Genomic DNA, 13684 nt, shown 5'->3' with positions numbered 1-13684 from the left:
ACACACACACACACACACACACAGCCACGATGCCTCCTCTTAATTACAGCTGTCTTGTGTCTGCCTCTAACAAAGGCTGCGGGCTGGGAAAGGAATCAACTTAATATGCAATTGCTCTTCCCAATTAGCACAAATTACCATTTGTCTGAGAAGCTAATGCTGGGAGCTGGAACCGCCCTGAGCTTTGGAGCCTCAGCTGCCTAACCAGTCCCTCGTCCCTCTTGGCTGCAGAGAAGGGGACGCAGGCCTCTCCCCACAGGCCTCACGGGGACAGGAGCAGCAGGCCGGGTACATACATGCTGGCTGGGACCCAGGGGGGAGCATCCGGAGTTTGTATCTGTCTGGCACGTTGAATCCCCCTCCAAGCAGCTGTGCTCCTGGCTACATGTGTATCGGCCAACCCCAGGCCCAGTCCCCAGCTGTACAAGCAAGGGCTGCCCCCCTCCTCCTCCCTCCAGCTCCCTTCCCGGGGCCTGGCACATTCCCAACCCAGAAAATATTAGGGGGCCCTGATGATGCCATTCAAGGCTATGGTGGCTCTGTGGTGAGAAATCAGCCCTGGCACGAGGAAGAATCGAAGGGCTGGTAGGTGGCCTGCCACACTTACCCTCCACTTAGTTTCTTGATCCCCGAAGGGCTGGCTACCTCTGGGTGCAAGGCCTTTGTGCATCCCAGAATGCTCTTCCCTACCTCTGCCCTTCAGCAGGCTGACTCCCCTGCACCCTTCAGGCCAAGGCCAATACTAATTCTTTTAATAATAATAACAATGGCAGCTATCATTTATGGAGTGCTCAATGTGTGCTCTACCTGCCTCAACTCAACCACACGACAACGTTATGTGACAGGTACTACAGTCTCACTTTGCAGATGGGAAAACCAGGGCACAGAGAAGTTTAGCAACCTGTCTGAGGTCACACAGCAAGGAAGAGGTACAGGCAGTATTTGAACTAAGTGGTTTGGCCTTGGAGCCCAATCTCTCTTCAGAAAAGCCTGGCACAGTGGGGAGCCTCCTACTGTTTGCTGTCTAGTGTCACTTAGCACAACTGTACTCACACACGTGTCTTCTGTATTATCTGCACTCAGGAAGATAGAGACCCACTTCCGATTTGCTGACAGCTGTGTCCCTAGCGCCTAGTTCTATGCCTGGCACGTGTGCTTGAATAAATGGGTCTCAGTCCCCTCATCTTTAAACTGAGGTAATATTGGGGTGCCTGGGTGGCTCAGTTGGTTAAGCATCTATCTCTTGATTTCAGCTCAGGTCATGATCTCATGGTTTGTGAGATCGAGCCCCACAAGAATCCTGCTTCAGAGTCTTTCCCTTTCTCCCTCTCTCTCTCTCTCTATGCCTCTCCCCACCCTCTGCTCTCACGCAAGTGCACACACGCTCTCTTTCTCTCAAAATGAATACACATTTAAAAATGAAATAAAATAAAACGAGGAAATATCTCATCCCAATGACCATCCGGAGAATCAGGCCATGCAAGCAAAGTGCTTGGCATGGCCTGACTGCCACCATTTTCTCTTAGGAAGAGGGGTGGGGATCTGAGCTCCAGCAGGCTCTGGATTCCCTGCCTTCTTGTCTGAGGATCACTTTTCCATCTAGTGAACACGTATTGAGCACCTACTGTGTGCTAGCAGTCATAGCTGCTGGGTCCAAACACTGCAAAGAGGAGACAAAGTCAGCTCTTTGGGGGAGGCAGATGGTGCATCTAAGGCTGAGATCCCAGGCAGCGTTCTGACCTGAGATGTGCCGTGAAGGACCCCCGCTCTGTTCTGGAGCCTGGAAGCCCTCCCTGCCCCTGACCCTCCCCCCTGGTCCCAGCACCGGGCACTGGGCACTCACAGGCTTCATGATCCAGGTGATCCCCGGGTTTCTGCGGAATTCCTCCACGAACAGGTGGTACTCACACGGCATCTCAAAGGTTTTGGGGAAGAAGTCGCACTTGGCTGCCTCCAGCTTCCCTGCCTCGCGCTCCAGCTGCTTCCGGAACCGCTTCAGGTTCTTCACCATGTAGTTTTTGCGGGTCAGCTGGGCAGCGGGACGGGCGGACAGGCTGTTCAGGCTCGTGCCCCCTGCCCGGCTCCACCTCCCAACCCCAACCATCGCCACTGCCTCCCACAGCCTCCATTCTCTGGCCCACGAAGGAGCAATAACAGTAAGAGTAAGTTTGAGAGCCTGCTATTCTATAACTGTCCCCACTTTACAGGCAAGAAAAGCGAGGCTCAGAAAGGCGAAGGCAATTGCCCAGAGCTACCCAGCGAACGGAAGTTTTGTGACCCAAGCCTGTCAGACTCCAAAGTTCACGTTCCTAACTTTTTTTCTTAATTATTTTTATTATTGAGAGACAGAGAGAGACAGAGCACGAGCACGAGAGAGGCAGAGAGAGGCGGAGACACAGAATCCCAAGCAGGCTCCAGGCTCTGAGCCTGACGCAAGGCTCAAACTCCACAAACCACGAGATCATGACCTGAGCCAAAGTCGGACGCTTAACTGACTGAGCCACCCAGGCGCCCCCACGTTCCTAATTTCTAAGCTACACTAACCTTTTCAAATCTCTGCCTCGTTGGCTCCTCCAGTCCCATCTTTGTGATCTGATTCTTCTGGGACCTCCCTCCCAGCTCCAGACTCCCGACTGCTCAACGTGTCTCTTCCCTGAAATCACCGGATTGCCCAAGCATCCTCTTCCCTCGGCCCTTTCCCCCACAAGCCAGGCTGCCCCTCACATCTGTAGTGTTGAAATGCCAACCAGCCGGTGACCTCAGTCCCTGCCCCAAAATAGCCTGTTGCTCAGGGGTTAGATCCTTACCCTCTCACATTCTTTAACCCATCATGTATCTCATGCACATGTTCCCCACCTGGCATGTACCCTGAATCCCCTTATGCTTTTCCATTCTGGTCCTTGCACTCCCTGCCTCGACCGATGACACGAACTGACAGACTCAGTCTCCCTTTCTCCCCTTCTCCCCTCCCCCCTCCACCCCCCCCACTGACCCACCCAGCTCACCTCGTAGTGGTTTCGGAAGTGACTGATTCGCACGTGTTCCTCCATGTAGATGTGGTCAAAGTTCTCCCGGAGCCAGCTGACGTCACACCAGTAGAAATCCCAGTCCCCTTCACTGGGGGTCGGTGGGACAAAGGTCACAAGGTAAGGCCCTCAGCACTGCTGAGGGCCTGGGGCCCACGGAGGTGCAGCTGAGGGGCAAGCAGCGTGTTCATGAGGAGCCTTGAGGGAGTGGCCATGGTTTGCTAGGGTGGAGATGAGTCTGAGACTGTGCACACTGACTAGGTGCAGTCCAAGCCCTGACAAGCCAAGTGACCCCAAACATGGCATGTTCTACTCTTCTCTGTCCAGGTGTCCCGTTGCCCGGTAAATGGGTATGATAATAGCACCTCCCAGAAGGCTTGCCAGACGATTCAGAGGTCATGCGTGTAAACTGCTAATAAAGAGTGTCTAAAGGGCTTAGCTATTGTTATGCAACAGTATTTATTGAGCACCAGTTCAGGGCAGCCACCCTGGCTTTCTCTACAGTAATAGAATTCCCCACGTTTACCTGGGAAAATGTAATCCACATTTTCCAAAATGAAAACTACATATCCCAGATTCTCCTGCAGCCAGGCTAAGTCTGGCTTCCGGGCTGTGTCCTTCAATAGCAGGACGTGTACCTTCTTGTCTCCTTCCTACCTACTGCTGCTTGCCCTGTGGACGTAGGGCTGAAGCTTCACCTTAGACCATGAGGAGAAAGGCTTCATTCAAGGGATAGCAGAATGGAAACACGGAAGCAGAGGGACCCAACTTTCTATACCATCTCTGAACTTCCTACACTGGGACTTTAGTGGGAGAGATAAAGAAACTTCTAGTCCGTCAAAGCCTCTTTTGCTCTGGGTCTCTGTTACACACAGCCAAACCTTAGCCCTCACTAACATGAGCACCTACTATGTGCCAGGCATTGTTCATCTCAGCATCCTCAGGGTCCAGCGTAGAGGAAGCGACACAGGCTTATCAAGTAACTTGTAACAAGTAACAAGAACAAGTCAAGTAGCTTGTTCAAAGTCACAAGATTAGTAAGTGGCCAGGGAAGAGCAGCCCTTGACCTGGACCTGGCATCCCTGGAAGATTTCAAGCCAGCTAGTCTGTGATGGCTGTATCCTGGATTCTCCAGAAGGCTCCAGGACACTGGCTATGGAATAGTGCAATGGAACTGGGAGTGAATCCCACTCTGACACGTATGTGCTGTGTGACCTTCAACAACTGGCTTGATACCTCTGATCATAATCATATCTTGCTGGATGGTTCTAAGACTTAAACAAGACAGAGATGGCGTCTGTAATGTGCCTGATACATTCTGGGCGCTAAATAAATATTGGTCCATGTCACAGCCAAATTGGGACAAGTCCCAGCAGCTACCCACAGGGACTGGGAGAGGACAGAGGGAGACAAGGACCAGTGAGTCAAAGAGAAGGAGAGCCGGGATTGGCAGGGGGTGGGGAGGCATCTTACTCCTTTACTTCCACCCATCCCGGCCGGTGGCGAAGGACGTCCATGAGAGTACTCATGAGTGTGGCCTTGAATCGGATGGATGCTCTCTGCTCTCTGCAAGACAAGGCAACAGAACGCTTGCTCAGGACCACACAAAACCTGGGCGTGGATGTTCATGGTAGCTTTATCCAGAATAGCCCCAATCTGGCAACAACCCAGATGTCCTTCAACAGGTGAATGGTTAAACAAATAGTGGTCCATCCATACCATGGAATACTGACTTAGGCAGCAATAAAAAGGAGTGAAATATATGTACATTCAACCTGGATGCATCTCTGGGGAATTATGCTGAGTGAGAAAGGCCAATCCTAAGATGTTATTATATACTGTACGATTCCATTTATATAACTTTTTTTTTTTTGAGAGAGAGAGAGAGCATGGATGCACATGCAAGTGGGGGAGGGGAAGAGAGAGAGGGAGAGAGAGAATCCCAAGCAGGCTCCTCATTGTCAGCGCAGAGCCGGACGCAGGGTTCCAGCCCATGAACTGTGAGATCATGACCTGAGCCAAAATCAAGAGTCGTGCGCTTAACTGACTGAGCCACCCAGGCGCCCCTATATAACTTTTTGAAATGACAAAGTTATTAAAATGGAGAACACATTAGCAATTGCTTGGAGTCAAGGACAGGGTGGAGGTGGTATTGAGGAAGAAGGCCAAGGGAGAAGGAGGAAGTGGCTGTGGCTATAAAAGGGTCAGACTGGGGATCTGTGGTGATGGGAACTTTCCTTACCTTGACTATATGGATGTCAGTATCCTGGTTGTGATACTGCATGGGGGTTGTACCCTCTGTTTACCATTGGAGAAAATCAAATGCAGGGCACGTGGTGACTCACTATATTATTTCTTTTTTTTTAAATGTTTTAAAAAATTTATTTCTGAGAGAGAGAGACAGTGTGAACAGGGGAGGGTCAGAGAGAGAGGGAGACACAGAATCCGAAACAGGCTCCAGGCTCTGAGCTAGCTGTCAGCACAGAGCCCAACACAGGACTCAAACCCACGAACCATGAGATCATGACCTGAGCCAAAGTCGGACGCTTAACCGACTGAGCCACCCAGGCGCCCCACTATATTATTTCTTATACAGTTTTTTAAAGTAGGCTCTGCACCCAATATGGGGGCTGAACTCAGGACCCTGACATCAAGAGTCGTGTGCTCTACCAACTGAGCCAGCTAGGCGCTCCTCACTGCATTATTTCTTATAACTTCTTATAAATCTACAATTACCTCAAAGTAAATATTTAATTTTTAAAAAATTTAATACATCATTAGAAGTCTGGATAATGGCTAGCTTTGTGAGGGAAATGATTGAAAGAGAACATGAGTGGCGTTTCTGCGGGTGTATCAAGTTAATGAAAATTCACTGAGCTGTAAACTTACGATGTATGCGCTTTTCTGTATATGCAACAGAACTCTGTAACAAAATATACCACAAACAAAGTTAAAGGACTGGCTATAGATGAAGATAAAACATTTGCAATGCTTACGATCTGTAAGACATTTGGACCCAGTACATAAAGAACTTCTACAAATCATTTAGAAAAAGACAAAATGCCTAAAGGATCGAACAGGCCATTCAAAGCAGGGGAAACTTCCCAGTAAGTGCGAGAAAAGATACTCAACCTTCCCAACAATCAAGTAAATGCAAATTAAAATACTCAGGTTGTAATAGAAAAGGATGTGAAAGGCTCTCAGTCCTACAGTAGCAAGGAGGGAAAAAATGTACAAAATTAATGTCACACTTGACTACAGAGCAGGCGGGGGGCAATGGACAAAAGAAAGCTTGAACCGATTCTAGAGAGAAAGAAGCCCTTTGTGGGGGAGCAGAGAGGTGCAGCAGTGTCTAGGTCTGGGGGCCGTCTGAGTACCGCCAAGAGGCGGAATGAGCCAGCATGAAGAAGAAGTCACCAGGAGAAAGCAGTTGTGCTTAGACACTATGGAGGGTGGTCAAACAAGTCAAAATCTGGAAGATTCCCATTCCAAAACCAAAGCAAACCAAACCACACCAAAACAACATTGCGGCAAATTTGTTTAAGAAAGAAGCAGTAGAGAACATAGTAAAGCAGAGAGAAAACCCATAGTCCTGCACAATGATGTGGTGCCTGCCAGACTGAATCCAAAAACGAACCAAAAAAACACAAACAAACACTGAACCCCTTCCCAGAGCAAAGGCTCAAAATGGCCGTATAGGAGATTGGGCCTGGAGCAAACACACTGTAATTAAAGCTTCAGCCCGACCCATGTTCCACTCGGCTTTAGGAGGACTTGAATGATCAGTCCCCAGCCCTAAGTGTGGTCAGAGGAAAAGGCTTCCAGCCTCTGTGATGTGGAGAACAAAGGCAAAAGGGAAACAAATGAAATTTCTTTACAACTTATAGCACATTGACAAGTCCTTGAGACAGAGTGACCTTCCTCCAGAAACTCAACTGCCTCATGTTCATACTTTGCTAGATGTCAAAGGCAACCTTCGCCTGACATTAGCCTGAACTCTAGGATCCTGTAAGAAAAAAATCCCTTTGGAAATTTCCTTTATCTCTGTGTTAGCCATCATCCGCCAAACACAAGGCCCACTGATATCCATTTGAAGAGTCTCATGACTAAAGTTTTACTAGACTGTAGTAAATGACCTTATCCTAGCAACAGCTAGCCACTTGAGATTCTGGAAACGTGCTTCCAAATTCCTTAGAGACTTACACTATCCCAAACCCCGGCCCTGGCCACTCCTCACAACCCCAGTGCAGCTCTTTCCTTTTTTTTTTTTTAATTTTTAATTTTTGTTTATATTTGAGAGAGAGAGAAAGAGAGACAGAGACAGAGTGAAAGCGAGGAAGGGGCAAAGAGAGAGGGAGAGAGCAGGCTCCCTGCTCCAAGCTGTCAGCATAGAGCCCAATGTGGGGCTCGAATCCACAAACCATGAGATCATGATCTGAGTCAAAGTCAGGTGCTTAACTGACTGAGTCACTCAGGTGCCCACAGTGCAGCTCTTTCTGCCCACGGATCCTATCTGCGTGGCTTAATAAGACCGCCTTTTTGCACCAAAGATGTCTCGACAATTCTTTCTTGACCGTTCGTTCCTGAACCCCAACATTTTTACATCATCTGGAAAATCAATCAATCTTTCTCTCTTTCTACACACGTATCCATTTTTGTGTCTGAATCTCTAAAAGATTAATTTTCCTTGACCCTGAAGCACTTTCTTTTTTTTTTAATGTTTTATTTATTTCTGAGAAAGAGAGAGAGTAGGGGAGGGCCAGAGAGAGAGGGAGATACAGAATCCAAAACAGGCTCCAGGCTCTGAGCTGTCAGCACAGAGCCCAATGAGGGGCTCGAACCCACGAACTGTGAGACCATGACCTGAGCCGAAATCAGATGCTCAACCGACTGAGCCACCCAGGTGCTCCTGAAGCACCTTCTTTAGTGTTTAAATACATGACAAAAATGTCTGGGCGCCTGGGTGACTCAGTCGGTTGAGCGTCCGACTTCGGCTCAGGTCATGATCTCACGGTTTCTGGGTTTGAGCCCTGCGTCGGGCTCTGTGCTGACAGCTCAGAGCCTGGAGCCTGTTTCGGATTCTGTGTCTCCCTCTCTCTCTGCCCCTCCTCTGCTCTCTCTCTCTCTCTCTCAGAAGTAAATAAACATTAAAAAAAATTTTTTTCCAATACATAACGAAAATAACAGCACAAAGGACCAGAGGGGAGTAAACAGAGCATGCTGTTCTAGGGTTCTAACACTGTGCAGGAAGTGGTATAATACTGATTCACAGTAGGCAGTGAGTGACGAGTTAAGAATGCATATTGTAATTCCCTAAAACAGCAGTTCTTGATGGGTGGTCCAAGCAGTCCTCAGGGTCCCCAAGTCTTTTTCAGAGATACACAAAGTCCTTCCTTTTCCAACTACATGTCTTTGCGAGGCTGGATTTTCTTCCTATTCTTCAACCAAAACAACATATCACAACAGATTGGATCCAGAAGGTTTGGGAAGCCAAATGTTTTTTATTAAGCCAGACATTAAAGAAATACACAAAAATGTGAAAACATTTACTACTCATCAAAGTAAATTTGGAGGAGGGAGAGTACAGTTATAGTTCATAAATATACATCATTTACGCTACCAGGTAATGAGCACATTACTGCTTTATAAATGAATTAATAAGAATTTTTAAATTTCTAATTTTCTAAATATTTATGGTAACTACTGATAAGTATAAGCACACAAACAAAAATTTACAAGAGTCCACAATAATTTTTAAGTAGTAAAGAGATCCTGAGCTCAAATTTTAAGAACCCCTGCTATAAAGTAGTAAACTAAGGAGTATTTTAAAAATTAATCCAAAACAATGCAGAGATACAATTTCAATATCCATCAGATCGGGGAGAATGTTTAAAATCAGACAAATACCAAGTGTTCACAAGAATGTGGAGATATGACAATTATCTTATAATGCTGATGGAACTAGAAATCGGATAAATCTTTAGAGAGCAACCTGGCATACTAAAACTGTCAGTTACTATTCATCCGTGTTCGAAGGGCAAAAATCTAAAAGTCCAAATTTGGCAACAATGTGCCAAAATGGAAACTCTTCCCGTAGTGGTAGAAGGTACTGGGAGAACCACACGGCAGTGTTTAGTGAAACTGAATTTGCACACACTCTCTGGCCAGCAATTCCATTCTAGCTCTATGCCCTAGATAGATACCCCACCTATGCACCTATGCACTGGGCATTCTATGTACAAGGATGCTCAGTTGTAATTAGTACTATTTAAAAAAAATTTTTTTAATGATTATTTATTTTTGAGAGACAGAGAGAGACAGAACGTGAGTGGAAGCGGGTCAGAGAGAGAGGGAAACACAGAATCCAAAGCAGGCTCCAGGCTCTGAGCTGTCTGCACAGAGCCCAACGCGGGGCTCAAACCACCAACCGTGAGATCATGACCTGAGCCGAAGTCGGAGGCTTAACCGACTGAGCCACCCAGGTGCCCCTAATTATTACTATTTTTTATGGATATAACCTGCAGCACACAGTTGGTGGCCCACCCTTGTCCCTTGGGCATTCTCCATTCCTGTGCATGCACTCTGCTCAACCAGCGCTTGAAGCAGGTCCGAAGTGCCCTTCCCACACCAGCACACAACTAATGGCGACTGGAGTTCATGGATAAATCCTCCAGCTCCTCATCGCTCAGTGGGGACGGGTCTGGAGTGCTCTGCTCTGTACTATCTCCTAGGAATCTGCAGTGGGACTGAGCCCCACCGCAATAACCTGTCTGTAATCCCCCTTCTTTGGTTTCCTTCCCTCGGCTGCTCACATCCCCACTGCCCTGCTAATTAATGTGTACTGACATCGCCTTCCAACCTTCCAAATAAACTACTTGCTCTCACACCCTTGACTCAGGGTGTGCTTCCGGAGGAAACCAATTCTAAGGCACAGCCTGAAGGCCTCTCAACAGGAAGCAGATAAATAACTTGAGTGTACAATGGAACACATACAGTGATTAAAATGCATCCAGAGCTACAGGCACCAATGTGGATAAATGCTGAAAATAGAATTTTTTGTGACAAAAGCAGAGTGCAGAATAATATGATAACGTCACTTATGTAACTTATATTCCTAACCACTGACACAGCTAGGGGTGTCCATGAGACACGGTTCTGGTCAGTAAGATAAAAACATAAGATGGTCGGGGCGCCTGGGTGGCTCAGTCGGTGAAACGACCAACTTCGGCTCAGGTCATGATCTCACGGTTCATGGGTTTGAGCCCCGCCTCGGGGTCTGTGCTGACAGCCAGCTCAGAGCCTGGAGCCTGTTTCAGATTCTGTGTCTCCCTCTCTCTGACCCTCCCTTGCTCACTCTGTCTCTCTGTCTCTCTCTCTCTCTCAGAAATAAATAAATAAAACATTTTTAAAAACTTAAAAAAAAAAACAAACATAAGATGGCTAAGGAGGGTGGGTTCCTGGAACGCACTGGTTCTTCTGATTAAAATAAAGAAAGATGGGGTGCCTAGGTGGCTCTGTTGGTTAAGCAACCCACTCTTGGTTTCGGCTCTGGTCATGAACTCACAGTTTCATGAGTCCGAGTCCCACATCGGGCCCTGTGCTGGCAGCATGGAGTCTGCTTGGTATTCTCTCTCTTCTTCTCTTTCTCTCTCTCTCTCTCTCTCTGCTCTCCCCCCCCCCCCCGCCATGCTGCTCACGCTGTCGCGCTCTCTCTCAAAAACAAACTTTAAAAATAAAATAAAGAGATAAAAGAAATAAAAGAAAGAAAGACGCTTGAGGCTTCCCTCCCCACTTCTACCCATCTTGATCGTGACATGAAGCCCTGAGCTGTGGCAGCCACTTTGTGTCCAAAGAGGAAAGGTCAAGGCAACCACAGAGACGCTAGCTCTGGCAGTGTGGAAACCCTGCACTCGCCTTCTTGGCTCTTCGTCATATGAGGAAAGCAAATACAATCGTTTAAAGCTACTATTAGTTACGTTTCCTGTTACTTGTAGCTAAACACATTTCTAATTGGTGTCTGCCCTAGTAAAACAGACCCTGTTAACTGAAGTGCCCTTTCTTGGCTGGGGTGGAAGTGAGGGTGTAAGTTGAGGGTCATTACCTGGACGAGAGCTCTGTGGAAGAGAGTAAGAGATTCGAAATTGGTGCCAAACTTCTCTCAGTACATAGAGAAAGAAGGCAAAGAAGATGGGCACTGCACGAGAGATGGGACAGAGACCACGCATGCCCTTCCCAGTGGTGGTGTGGCCAGAAGTGACTTTAGAAAGGACAGAAATACCTAATGAAACAGAATAGAAGCATCTAGAATATGTGCCGCAGCATGTGCGATGTAACCTCTACCTCCTTACAAAAAACGCCAGTGAAGTCAACACCTCTCCCTCCTGCTTTGGGCAAGAGTGCAATGAGGTGCTGAGTTCTGCGTCCCGGTTATTGCCGCAGAGGGAGGCAGAGGGTTGGGGCAGAGTTGACATTGGAGCTATCAAGTCATCACACGGTTGTTGAAGGAGGCAGGAGGGCATAGGGAGATACAAGACAGGCCCTGGAGCCCAATAAGTCTTGTCACTGACTGATCCTACAGGCTTTAGCAAGTTACCTACTTAGCCTCCCTGAGCTTCAGTTTCCCCATCTGTAAAATGGACACAATAGCAGTATCTACTTCAAAGGATCATGGTAAAGACTCAAAGAGATAATACGGGTAAAACAACTAGCCTGGCACATGGTAAGTTCTCGGTGATTGTTATTATTATCATTGTCATTATTGAAGTAAAGAAGGGGAGCGGGGAGATGGACAAAAGGGAAAGAAGGAAGGGAGGGAGGAAGGGAGGAAGGGAAGACAGAATTTCGTTCTGCATTTATCGGATTGCATGGGGCCACTCACCTCTCTTTTCCCTTTGACAATCCATGGCCCTTGTAATTTTGATTCTGTAATGAAAAAAGGAAAGTGATGTAACCAGTTCTGCACACCCACTCTGCTTTCTCAGCTCAACTTACCGCGGATCTGAAAATGCTGAAACCATCAGACATAACACTGCCCAGATCCTGAGATGTGAAGGACCAGCCTGGCCAAGTTCACGTTGGTAGGTACGCGGCCAGCAACTTGGTCCTTGGGATAAATCCCCAAGTACCCAAGGGCCCACCTCATAGGACTCTTCCACAGGCCTATGATGGAACACCTAGTTATCAGTGCTCCAAAGGTCCAACCCCAGTTTTGAGGGCTGAGTTTTAAGGGCTGAGCTCAGCACGCTCTGTGAGAAGGAGCTGAAACGTGAATATTCAGTTAGATCCAGGATCCAGGAGGGAGGGGGCTGGGTCAAAGGCTCAGAGCAAAGTTAATTTCTTCCATCCAAAATGGGCCTCTCAAATTCTCAAAGAAGAGTGGGTATTATTTTGCTTCTACCGTGTCTAAAAGAGTTTGGCCTTCAGTCCTGGTAACACTGATCCCTAATGGCAGGTATGAAAAAAGAAATTAGAACTGGTCTTGTGCAGGGTGACCCCCAAAGTTTGGACAGACCTGTTCTCTGCATTAGTTTTCTATTACTGTACAACAAATTTCACAAATTACCACAAATTTAGTGGCTTAAAACAGTACAAATTTATCTTGTGGTTTCCGCTGGCCAGGAGTGGCTTAGCTGGACCCTCTGCCAGGGTCTCACAAGGTGATGGCCTGCGTTATGTTTCCCATCCATGGAAATTAAAATTGCAGACATAATCAACTGACTTTAAAACAAAGAGATTATCCTGGATTATTTGAGTGAGCCCAATGTAATTACTCATTTTTTGTTTTGAGATAGAATTAAAGAAACTGGGGTGCCATGCATGAGAGAACACGGGATAAGAAGCAGGCTGGTGGAGAGAGGGTTGGATTCTAGAGTAATTCATTTCCCTTCTTTGGCCCGCATTTTCCCCACTTTAAAGTGGGAGGGGAGGCGTTGGCCTGTGCACTCTTAAGAGGGCAGGGACTTGTCTGATTCACATCGGCAGCAGTGGGCTCAGTTTAGAGAAGTCATTGATTAGCATTTGGGGATGAATGCATTCCGAATGGATGGATGCGTAGGCAAACGGGGTGGAATGAGTAGATATATAAGAGCTTTTCCAGGCTCTGAGGTTCCCCCAGGGTCCCCGAAATCGCTGAGTACCGTTTAGAATCCCAGATTTTCGTAGCTTTCCCGCCAGCAAGGCCGGCTGGGGACTCGCGCAGCACCTCAGGCGGCGGCGCGAGGCCAAGCCAGGGTTTGAAGTCTTTTCTCTGAATTCCTTTTCCTCCCACTTGTCCGGAATCCCTCCGCGGGGAACCCTCCCCCCCGAGTCTGAATCCCTCCGCGGCCTCCCTCCCTCTCTCTAAGGACGTTGAAAGCATCTGGATCGCGTGGGACTCCTACCTTCGGGCGCGACATAACACGATTCCATAGGGCCAGATCCAAACTGCTACCGCGCCGCGCGCGAGCCCCGGCGTCCCGTTGCCAAGGCGACTGAGGGCGCCCGGATCCGCCGCTCTCATTGGATGAGCCAAGGAGCCTCCTCTCCGCGCGATTGGCGCGCCTCACCCGAGCCGCGGAAAGTTCTAGCGCGCCCCCGAGGCCCAGACCCTCCTACTCGCTGGGCCCTTCTCTCCCAGCCCCTCCCCTCGGCGACCCGGGGGCGCGCCCGGCCAGAGACGG

The 13684-nt window shown here is 48.2% G+C and overlaps 1 protein-coding gene across 2 annotated transcripts in view; it reads right to left on the bottom strand.

Annotated features, from left to right (window-relative positions):
• TTLL9 (tubulin tyrosine ligase like 9) overlaps positions 1-13447 on the bottom strand; it is a 35544-nt gene extending 22097 nt beyond the window's left edge. Inside the window, exons 1-5 of one of the 2 annotated variants that reach the window (XM_039237674.1) lie at positions 13406-13447; positions 11905-11948; positions 4500-4592; positions 3006-3117; positions 1844-2029 (exon numbers count right to left, since the gene is read on the bottom strand). In XM_039237674.1, the coding sequence (XP_039093605.1) occupies positions 1844-2029; positions 3006-3117; positions 4500-4592; positions 11905-11948; positions 13406-13420 (450 nt within the window). In that variant the 5' untranslated portion in view covers positions 13421-13447. Of the gene's footprint in view, positions 1-1843; positions 2030-3005; positions 3118-4499; positions 4593-11904; positions 11949-13162; positions 13206-13405 lie in introns of those variants that run through there. The other variant, XM_039237675.1, reaches the window with a different exon arrangement.
• Between the last annotated feature and the right edge of the window lie 237 nt (positions 13448-13684).

This window comes from Hyaena hyaena, unplaced genomic scaffold, assembly GCF_003009895.1.
Source record: "Hyaena hyaena isolate Hyena2069 unplaced genomic scaffold, ASM300989v1 scaffold_131, whole genome shotgun sequence".
Classification (NCBI taxonomy): domain Eukaryota; kingdom Metazoa; phylum Chordata; class Mammalia; order Carnivora; family Hyaenidae; genus Hyaena; species Hyaena hyaena.
The sequence above is the reverse complement of the archived record's forward strand: the minus strand, read 5'-3'. Positions and strand labels throughout refer to the sequence as shown.